Source organism: Colobus angolensis, unplaced genomic scaffold (genome assembly GCF_000951035.1).
Source record: "Colobus angolensis palliatus isolate OR3802 unplaced genomic scaffold, Cang.pa_1.0 Scaffold846, whole genome shotgun sequence".
Taxonomy (NCBI): Eukaryota; Metazoa; Chordata; class Mammalia; order Primates; family Cercopithecidae; genus Colobus; species Colobus angolensis.
In genome coordinates this window covers 25,052-35,686 of record NW_012122332.1, presented here as the reverse complement: position 1 = coordinate 35,686, position 10,635 = coordinate 25,052, and the positions used below count along the sequence as shown (strand labels likewise).

Genomic DNA, 10,635 nt, shown 5'->3' with positions numbered 1-10,635 from the left:
TGGGGGCAGCCACACCTCATCAGGAGCTACTGGTTAGGGCCTGAAGTCCAGCAGGATCCTGTGTCTTTACCCCACAGGCTGTTCTTAGAGGAGATGGTGCTAAGAGTGATGAGCTTGTGAGAGGGGCTCACTTGTGCTCTAGACTTGAGGCCCCCAGACTGACCCTCCTCAGAAGCCTGAATCTGATTCCTAGTTCAGGGGTGAGGCCTTGGCTATTGGCTCTCCCTTTGCTTTGTGTTGGAGGAAACTGGAGAAGTCTCTTCTGTCTGGGGCAGGACAAGCTCTAAGGGGTGGTACAGGAGGATTCTGATCATCACAGAGGTGGGGGTGCAGGGGAGGGTCCCCACAGATGCCTGACACAGAGATCTCCTTGACCTGTTCCTTCAGTCAGTCTCCCAAACCCAGGCTGAGGCTACCTGCATTCTCAGGGCCTCCCTCCTCACTTCCTAACCCCGCTCCGGGGTCTGGTTCTGGGCTTTTATCCACTGACTCTCATTATTGAACGCAAGCACAGAGGCCCTCCTCCCCACCCTGCACTACCCATTTACAGGATGCCAACCCAGCGCGGTCCTCTTCCACCACCCATCTTCTTGCTGGGAAGGTTATGGGGCACCTGAGGGGCCCCAGCTCCTGGTCCTGCCTGGCTGTGGAGCTCTGGCTTCAGAAGGTACTGCCCACTTCTTCTAGTAAGTGAGACCGAGGGCCCTGGGCCCCGAGACCTGAGAGTGGCCTCAGAACACTGACATCTCTGGGGCTCCCTCCACCTGCCCCCAGCCACCCTTCCAGAAAGTTCATAGCACTGACTCATACCTGCCTGGAGGGCAGTGATCATACCTGTTGGCTGTGGCTGAGGCTGGAGGCTCAAAGCCAACCCAATCTGCCATCTCCGGCTCTTCCCAGGCCAACCTGGACTGTCCGAGTCAACAAGACAGACCCGTCCAGAGAATTTGCAGAGAACTAGCTTCCAGCCTGAGCTTGCCCTGTCTGCCTGTGTGACCAGAGGTTAATGCTCTGACCTCTCTGGTCCTTACTCTTTCCATCTGAGAAAGAGGGCCGCACCTGTCCTGTCCAGCATGGACTTAGGTTTCATAGAGCACCATCAGCCAGACCCATGAGCGCCTCGAAGCCCCTAAGGAGTGAGCAGGCCTGAAGCCTTCTCAGCAGCACACAAGGCCATATCCCCTGTGGCCCCCAGACCTCCCTCCTGCTTCCTCTCTAGATGCCTGGGTCCCCCCAAGGTCCACAAGAGGGCCATGAAACAAAGCCACCTCTCTGGGACCTTCAGGCTCTGACCGTCACATGCCCCTGTAACCCTGATGCTTGAGACAGCCCTACACTACACATAGTCAGGACTTCTGGGTAGAGCTCAGCCCTGCAGGGTGGTGTGTGACCTTGGGCAAGCCAGGGCACCCCAGCGAACCTTAGTCTCTTCTTCAGAGAAATGGAGACTGCACTCCCTGACCCCATCGCTGCAAACACTGGTGTGAGCTGTCTGAGAGCCATTAAGAAGGTCGTGACAACCCTAGGCGACCACAGCTATGCTCAGGAGGTCCTGGGCAGCTGGCGAAGCCCGGAGGCCAGCAGAACAGTGGAACTGACTGACAGAGAAGAACGAGTAGATGAGGAAGTCTGCTTTCCACTGCGCACACACTGAGCTCTGTCCAAGAGCAGTGATATTTCCTCTTCCTTCTCTTTCTCCTCACATCGGTCCCTGATCAGCCCTGCCAGCAGGCCTCCCAGGACACCCTGAGCAGCAGGTGGCTTTTTCCCTGAGAGGTCCTGGAGGTCCTGGCTGGTAGCTTCCCTCCCAGGAGAGGAGACGGGTAAGGACTCTTCTGCCCAGACCCGTCTACTCAAATGCCCTCTTTTGCGGCTGAGTCTCAGTGCTGCTGAATCCTAACTGTGAACATGGGTGTTTACGCAAGTGGGGGAGCTTTACGGCACAGGTCTCCTCACACGCACAGGCCAGTGGATACTAGCCCTGGGTTCTTTGCTACAAACACACAAACAAAGAACAAACGTGTTTGATGGAGGGTAAAAACTTTAAAAAGGAAAAAGTGAGTTCACACCTGGAGTGGAGCCCCCCGCACTCGCACGACATGCGGGACTGCACACACGTGGGCACACCCAACACAGACATATGCCCCCACACGCACATGTCACACCCACACACAGCACACACACGCCCATGTCCACATGCCAGTGCACACCCGAGACACACACTTGCACACACATGTACACACATGCACACAGGCGCGCACACACGCACACACACATGCAAACATATGCAAACACACGCACGCACGCACGTGCACACACACGTGCACACACACACGTGTACACACACACACGTGCAAGTACGACAAAGGAAGTGGAAGAAAAGTGTTACCCATGAGTAGCCGCCGTTTCACCCGCTTGTCCACGTCAGCTACTGACGTGGCATTGAACTGAGAGCGCTCAATTGCAGCCTCATCCTTCTCTAAAACACAAGTAAGGGACAAACACGGAGCCAGTGGTTAATGACAGCCCACTTCCCGCGGCCCAAGACAGTCAGCCTCTCGGCGTGGTGCACGCAAAGCCAACACAGCACGCTGGCCAGCTCGGCATCCTCGCCAAGGGGCTAATCCCAGGAACCTCCAAGGTGGGGGTGTTCAGGGCAAAGCAGAGAGGCAGCGAGGGCGGGGGCGGGGGGACGTGCAGGAAAGGAGGAATGACCACAAAGTGACCTGGGACACAGAGGGGACTCAGGGCCCATGGGCAAGCAGACAGAGGAGGAGGCTGAGGTCAGGGCAGACAGGACTTGTCTGCAGAGAGCCAGAGAGCCACAGAAGCAGAAAGCACCACCATGGTGCTTTATGGTGCTTTACGGAGACACAAGTGATTACAGACCCCCGTGGCTCAGGCTGGAGAGGCAGGCACAGGACAAGGCACAGGGCAAGGGGACAGGGCCACAAGGTCCGGTGATGGATGCACTGAGACAGCAGAGGCTCTGTCACAGGGATGTGAAGGGGTGTCAACACTCATGCAAAATTAAGAACAAAACATAGGAGAGAGAGAGAGACACACACACACACAATGGATCCAATAGAATAGACAGAAAAACCACGGGATCGATTTGGGCAGCACTGGTTGCCTGCTTGTCTATAGAGGACTAAGGCTAAACATTCAAGTGCTCAACAAGAGGATGCAAAGAGGGATCCCTTATTTTAGGAGCATGCAGGGGACAAGCGGCCCTGAGCGGGCCAGGGAGCATCCTGGCTATGCCAAGAGGCTTCCTGTGGAGGGGCAGGTGAGGTTAGCTGGGTTGATTTTCTTTGCTCAGAGGGAAATGTGTGGAGACATTCGTTCCCAAGGGGGACACGGATGAACAGTGGGCGAAGGCAGGTGAAGGCATCTCTTCCGGGCCGGGAGTGGAAGTAGCAGCAGCAGGGGCTGGGTAAGGAAGGTGATTTCTAACGAGAGGGGAGGGAAGGTGGGGCTGGGGAAGTTACTTTAGAAAGGAGATCCAAGCAGGGGCCTTCACATGCAGTAGACATCGAAAAATAAAAAAGGAAGAAAGGATGATTCGGTGGACGAGACAAGATGTGTTAGACAAAGGCTGGGTGTGTCTGGCCCGGCAGCTCTTTGCACTGTCCCTGTGGCCGCAGAGTCGGCTCCAGCAGAGGCGGCAAACCCTGCGGGAGACCTCAAGCAGACGAGACAGGAGGGAGGCTGGGTGGCCTGGGAGAGTCCCGGGCCGGACAGTGGAAGGAGAGAGGCCGGAGGAGAGGAGGTTCTAGATGGGATCAGGCTGCAATAGAGACACTGGTTTGAGACTGGGTTTGGCTTTTAATTCTTTTTCAATTGGTTGGTTGGTTTGGTTTGGCTTTTGGCTCTGAAAACAATTAATGAACGTCAGTTATCAGACAAGACAGGCAATCAGGGACCATCACCAGAAAAGCAAGATAAATGAGATCAAAATGGAATATCAAATGGTTGTCTGAAAGAAGAGACCACACAGAGGAAGGGAGAGCCACCGCAGGCAGCAGAACCCGTGATGACAGCCCCGACTACAGAGGTGACAGCCTGGCACCCGCCCAGGCCCTGCTCCCTGAGACCCAAGGGAGCAGCGTCCTGGGGGACAGAGCGGGGTTGGGGCACACCCTGGCCTCATGGGCTTCTGTCTGCCGACCAATCCTTTCCTGTCCCCTGAGTCTCCCTCAAGAACTATCTTCCAGATTGACAATAAGAAGTGGGGCCTAAAAAAATAACTGACTTGTGTTGGGTTTCTAACGTTTGCCAGCACAGGGAGGGTTGAACTCTGGCACCAACTTTGAAACTCCTCCCTTTCTCAGTTAAAAAATTTGCTGTTATTTTTAAATGGGAGAAAAAAACCTACTAGTGATTATGGCATGAAATAATCACAAATATTCAAGCTTCCTCTTGGAAATAGGGACCAGGAGGAAGGAGGTGACGGAGACTCAGATCAAGACTCCGTGTGACAGGTGAGAGACGGGCTGGGGCAGCGGCGGGAAGAGCAGACTTCAGGTTGGGGAGAAAGGTCAGCAGGGGCCCGGCAGCTCGGAGAGACCAGCAGTGAAAACACCACACCACGCAGGGCCCACACTGTCTATCTCCCCTGGAGTTTAGTCAGTGACCACTCAAAGCAGAGTTCTGAGGAAACCTCTCGGTTTTCCAGACGGCTGTGGGCAGCTCCCACGACTAACGTGGCTGTGTGCAGTTACCTAAATCTGGCTGTTTTCCATATCAGGGGAGGAAACACCTGGGCTTCTGGAACAGAAGGTCTTAGGTGTGTACACCTCCCTTCTCCCCACACACCCCCTGCCTGGGGCCACCCCTCACTTCCGGGACAAGGATGTGTGGAACCCCCGCTGCTAGGGAGCCCACGTCAGGTGTCGCCAGGGAACACAAAGCAGAAGAGCCTAGTCCTGGGGGCTGCGGTCCCAGAGAAGCCTCCCCAGAAAGCTTCCCCAGGGGTGCCGGCCATCCCCACCATTGCCATGGGCTTGCCTTTCCTTGTTTCCCTGAAGCTTCCTTCCAGGGAACCCGGATGTGGCAGGGTGCTGGCCCTGCTGGTGCATGCATAGGGGGTGGGGGCGGGGGGTGCAAGGGTGGTGTGCGGCAGAGGTGCCTACTTACCGATGCACGTGCGACCGTCTGAGTGGAGGGCGTACTTCTGGTGGCAACCGCACGTGGGGCCTGTGTCTGTGTCCTCACAGCTGTGCTGGCAGCCTCTGTTTCCATAGTTACAGGTTACTAGTTAGGCCCAACGTGTACACACGTGTGTATAAACAGAACAACAAAAACGATTAGTTTGTCGGTGTTGGCTGCTTCCTTCAGGGTTTGGGGAAACTGAGGCCTAAGAGCATCAGTGGGTAGGGTCATGAGGCTTGCCGGGCAATGGGTGTGCGTTTCCCTGCACTTCAGCCCCTCCAGGGACCAGGCCTGGAGTCACTCACTCCCTATAGCTGAACTGGGTGGGGTGGGACAGAATGGACTTGGGGTCGTCTAGGCTTTGATCAGAGCAGGCACAGAGCTGATGCGCTCAGATGGCGCTAGATGAAGACAGTTTCATCCTTCCCAGGCTGCAGGACCCTTTACAGCTGCCTGTCTCGATGGGGCACATGTTTGTCAATGCCAGGACGTACTTGTCAAGCTGTCGGGGGAGGGACAAGGCGGCCCATGGTTCCAGGTGACGCTCATTTCCTTCGTTCTGGCAGAGCTTTCCTTCCTCTGTCTGTCTCGGGGCATGTGGTTGTCTCCACGGACGTCCCCGCTCAGAGTCCCAGGGGCCATCTCAAACTCTATCCCCTCAAAGCCCTAATCCTCTGGGAGCTCGGCAATGTCCGAACAGACAGACTCATGCAAATTAATGTCATCTGGGGTACGGTTTTGAAAATCACCTAAATAATAACCACGTTCCACTGTTTTCAATGCCTGTGGCCTGGAGGATCTGGTGCCTTTCAGCCCAGAATCTCAACATGTTTCACATCAGCAATCTGGGTTGGGTGAAAAGGGGGCAGAACAAAAAGGAGTCTGAAGTAGATAAAACTACAAATTCAAGTTTATTTAAACACATGGTCCGTTTCCAGGGTGAGAGAGATCTCTAGAGGGGAGCAAGGTGACCCAGGTGCTCCCCAGGGGGTGTAGGCCCCTGCCTTGCGATGCTGGCGAGACAGCTGCACGCCCATCACCTGAACGCAAATGCGCACGAGGACCTCAGTATGGGGCGTGTTCTTGGATACTTTAACCATCTGTCTAGAATTCAAGCTACACTCTAATTTATTATGCAAAACCCTAATGATCAAATATACAAAAATAAATCTCAGACCAAGTATGGTTAGAGGGGGCAAAAATCCCAAATCCTGAGAGTTTGAACCAATTCTGTTCTATTAGGTTGACCCCTGAGCACAGCTGGTACCAGAAGGAGGTCAGTGGGTGGCAACTCCCAGAGAAGAATCTCAAACATTTCAGAACTGACTTCTCAGCTCATCTCCTTCACAGAGACTGACGCAGAGCCTTCCTGCCCACCTGTCCTGAGTGACGGGGCGCCTCAACCTTGGACATGTGCCGTCTCCACAGCGGGTCAGGAGGATGTCAAGAAAATGGCTTGATATGGGGACAGGTGTCTGCTCAGTGCCTCAGATGCTGTCCTCTGTAACCAGAGGCTCTAAGTGCCTGCTCCCTCTTCCACAGGGGGCCAAGGACCATCCAGAGGAGGGAGCTGACTTCTAGGGAGAAATTTAAGGGACCTGAAAAATGCTTCCAGAAACACAACTGGGCTTCAAGCTCAAAGCCCTCCAGCCCCTTCTCCTCAGGAGTGACTCTTCTCCGGGGTGGAGCTGACACCCTGGATGACGGCTCAACTTTCATCTCTCAACAGCTTGTCTCAATGGCCAGGAAGGAACCCAGGGAAGCCAGCGATTCCGGGAGGCTGCAGCTCCACGCAGATCTCAGGCGATGGGAAGAGATCCAGGTGGAGCCCACTTTGGGCTGGACGTCGTGTGCCTTTCTAGGACCCAGGAGATTCCTGTTTCAGAGTGGACAGGGGTGCAGCTGGGGAGAAGGCCGTTCTTTTTGAGCTCCAGGCTCCTGGAGACAGGCTGTGCCCCCAAAGTGACTCTAATGAGGATGGAGGCCTGTCTGAGGCAACTCAAGGGGGATGCAGGCTCTGGGGCCCTTGTTCCCTCCACATAGTCATTTGTGCGTCTCACAGACCCTCAAGGGTCAAGCCTTCGAGTACTGGAGAGTCTATGGCTTATACACAGAGATGTCTGAGCTCAAGCTCTGGTGAGACGGACAGAAGGATGGAGAAAACCTCCTCTGACCCCAGCCCTGGAGTGGGTCCTGGGCTCTGGATGGATGATAGCTTGGTTCAGAGCCCTGCAGTCCTCTTGAGCCACAGAGGCTGGTTGGTTAAGCCAGGCCTCAGCCCCCAACCCAGCTTGAGATCTGGAATTTCCTGGAAGGCAAGTGACTTCAAGGACTAGAGCGAATGCCTCACAGCTAACTTTACACCAGCCTTGCCTCATGAACCTCACTGAAGCAGCCAGAGCTGGGCTGGCTGGGCAGCCGCCTGTGCAGGCCCTTCACCGGAGGCCTCAGGTCCCGGAAATCACATCAGGCTCTCCATACCTTGGTGATATTCAGCCATCCACAGAGAGGGTGGGACTGCTGTTTCTTAAGCCAGCACATATTCCAGGCAAGGGGTGAGCCCTTCCCTGGCGGGGGCAGCTGGGGTGAGGATTGTGGGGGCTGTCCTAGCTGCTCACAGGGCCCTGCCTAGTCCCTGACCTCTCACACCAGGCTGGCGCTCAGAAGATGCTCTCTGAGCAAACTCCTCCTCCTTGTAGTGCTTGTACTACGAGGTCAGGGAGCAAGTTGGCCCCAGCCAGGCCACCTGCAGCCTCTCCCTGGCACTGGGCTCAGGGCCTGGTCAGAGCAGGCCCTCGGCCTGTCTTCTGCCTAAGGGAATGCACTGTCCTTCTGGCCAGGGCTATCCACAAGCCTGCTGACTCCATGCATTTGTGACCTTGGCCTTTCTCATGAGGAAACTCAGATCACACAACAGGGGGGACTGGGAAAGCTGGAGTCAGCATCTTCTGTTCTGAGGTGGCCGGGGGCAGAAGACTTCTCTGCAGCTAAAGGAATCCATCTGGTGTGGAGAGGGGGCCTGGCTGGAGCCCTGGGGCTGGAGGCTGGCACTTCCAATTGAGACTGCCCCTTTTGGTCCTGCCCTGGGTGACAGTATACAGCTTATCTTGGCCATCCCGCAGCAAAGAGCCAGGAACACAGAGAAAGGTGGTCTGCCCCTCAGACCACACCTGGGGCAGAAGGAAGCACCTCCACTTCGGAGAATGGACGAATCACATCTGGCGTACGTGGGTCCCCAGGGTCTTGGTGACTGTTCTAGGAGACCATGAGTCGGGAAGGGTGTGGCAAGGCACCCACAGGACAGCTGATGACAACTGAGAGGATCAGTGACTGTGGACGATGGACTCTCCACAGAATGATGGGTGGAAGAACGGTCATTTTCGTTATGACAGCAGGGCAGCCTCGGTCTCTCATTTCCACAGCTAGGGTGACGACCACCTTCTCTGTTGGGAGTTGGAACTGGACATTTCTCCCTAACATTTTTCTGCATTAGAAAGTGGGCTTGAAATGAGGCACTTGTCTCTGGCCAGAGATGGAAAGTGCTTCCAGCAGTCTCCTTTGGCTCTTTGTAAAAAAGGGCAAATACGACATCACTTTGGCTATCCCTGGTGCCCTCATCTTCCACGAGGACAGGCCCATCCCACCGTCTCCCCACGCAGCTGTGGGGAGGATGTGCTGGCTCCCAAGCTTCTGAGTTCAGCCACTGTTCTGCTTGGTTTCCTGGCTCCTACTCCTACTGGGGGACGGTGTGACCCCATTAAGAGGCTGGACTACACGTGGGCCCTGTAGGCAGACCACCAAGCAGATCCTGAAATGGTGTCTTTGGCCAGAGGCCCCATTCAGCCCAGATCTCCCAGAGTATCACCATCGGCAGGCAGCCTTGCAGGGGTCAGATTGTGAGTTCTGATCTTTAAATTTTATTTCAGACATGCGGTCCTGCTATGTGGTCCAAGCTGGACTCAAAGTCGGGCTAGAGTGATCCTCGCTTCTGCCTCCCAAGAAGTTGGGACTATAGGTGTGCAGAGTTCTGATCTTCGGTCCCGGAGAAAAGGTCAGCACAGCCCAGAATGGTGCCACTTCAGAACCATACTCTTTTCCTTCTTTGTACTACTCATTACCAGGGGCTTCCCAGGCCCGTCGACAAACCTGGTCCTGTAGACCTCTGTGCCATGGCCCCACCATTCCTGCTGCAGAGCTTAGGCTCAGGGGCTGCCATAAGATCCAGCCCAGCGCCTGGGGCTACACTGGTGATGCCATGCTTGGTGCGGGAATCCCCAAGGCTGGGGTTCACAACCCTTGTCCCTTATGCCCTGTCAGGCCCCTTCCTCAGGCCCTGCCCTTCTCTCCACCCCATGGGGCTGGGGACCCTCCCTGGCCAAAGCCCAGCAGACTGGACAGACCCTCCAGAAAGCAATGGCAGGAGACGCATGGGACGTTTGACCCATTTGTCTCCATCTACCTACGTGTGCAGTCCTTCTGGTTTTGGGCAAGGTCAAAGCCGGGCCTGCAGTCGCAGGCCACCCCACCTTTGGGCGTCTCCCGGCAGATGTGGGCACAGCCATGGTCTTTGTTCATGCAGTTCATACCCTCTGGGAAGAGAGACAGACAAGAGACGGGTTGGGGACCAGGCAGAGAGGGACAGAGAAAATTTCAGACTGAAAGGGGACAGCCAATGATATGTAACAATCAAACGGGCTGTCATTGCATGTATCATGCACACACATGCACGTGTGCACACACACATATGTGTGTGTGCAGCAGCCATCTACATGGACATCCCTTAGGGAGAAAGCAAGAGCACGGTGCCTAAGCCTAGATTCAGGCTTTGCTCTGTGGGTTGCACTGTAAATGGTACCTCGTGACCCACAGAGACCAAGCAATTGCTCTAGGTCAGATTGCAGCGTGTGGTCTGAGGAACTACTTTTGTGTCAGGGTGATTTGCTCCCCTCTCCTGAGCCACCCATGGTTCTAGGGTACCCCCATCCACCCAGCAGACTGGATCTCCCCTCTCTGTCTGCCTGGAGTGGCTCATACCCCCTTCCGTTGACCTCAGTTGATGTTTATCTTCCTGGTGATTTGTGAGGCGTTTCCAGAATTTATGAGGTCAGGGGTCAAGTGAGAGGTTGTAGGTCACAAGTCCATCAAGAGGCCAAGGCAGATGAAAGGGAAGAGCCTCTGCCTGCCACCCCACCGGCTCTGTGACCTGCCTTCCACCTCCACCCGCAGGAAGCTCAGGCAGGAGCGAAGCCAGCTCGGGGAGCGGCAGTGAAGACTGCGGACGGCGAACACGCACAAGGCGACCTCCTTCCCCCGGGACACACCGGCCTCTTGTTCCAGAGGAGGACTGGCTCAATCCTGACCCCGTCCACTTTAAATACGGGTATATGGCAACACAGAATAGATTTAAAAACACAAACACCCTGCTGGTTGTAATAAAGATAAAAACGTCGGAAGTTAAAAGTCAAACAAACAAACGGAAAT

The 10,635-nt window shown here is 55.3% G+C and overlaps 1 protein-coding gene across 1 annotated transcript in view; it reads right to left on the bottom strand.

Annotated features, from left to right (window-relative positions):
• LOC105503311 (signal peptide, CUB and EGF-like domain-containing protein 1) overlaps positions 1–9,743 on the bottom strand; it is a gene marked incomplete at both ends in the record, with an annotated part of 54,677 nt that extends 44,934 nt beyond the window's left edge. Inside the window, 2 exons of the mRNA XM_011930168.1 lie at positions 5,140–5,256; positions 9,618–9,743. Coding sequence (XP_011785558.1) covers positions 5,140–5,256; positions 9,618–9,743 — 243 coding nt within the window. The remainder of the gene's footprint in view (positions 1–5,139; positions 5,257–9,617) is intronic.
• Between the last annotated feature and the right edge of the window lie 892 nt (positions 9,744–10,635).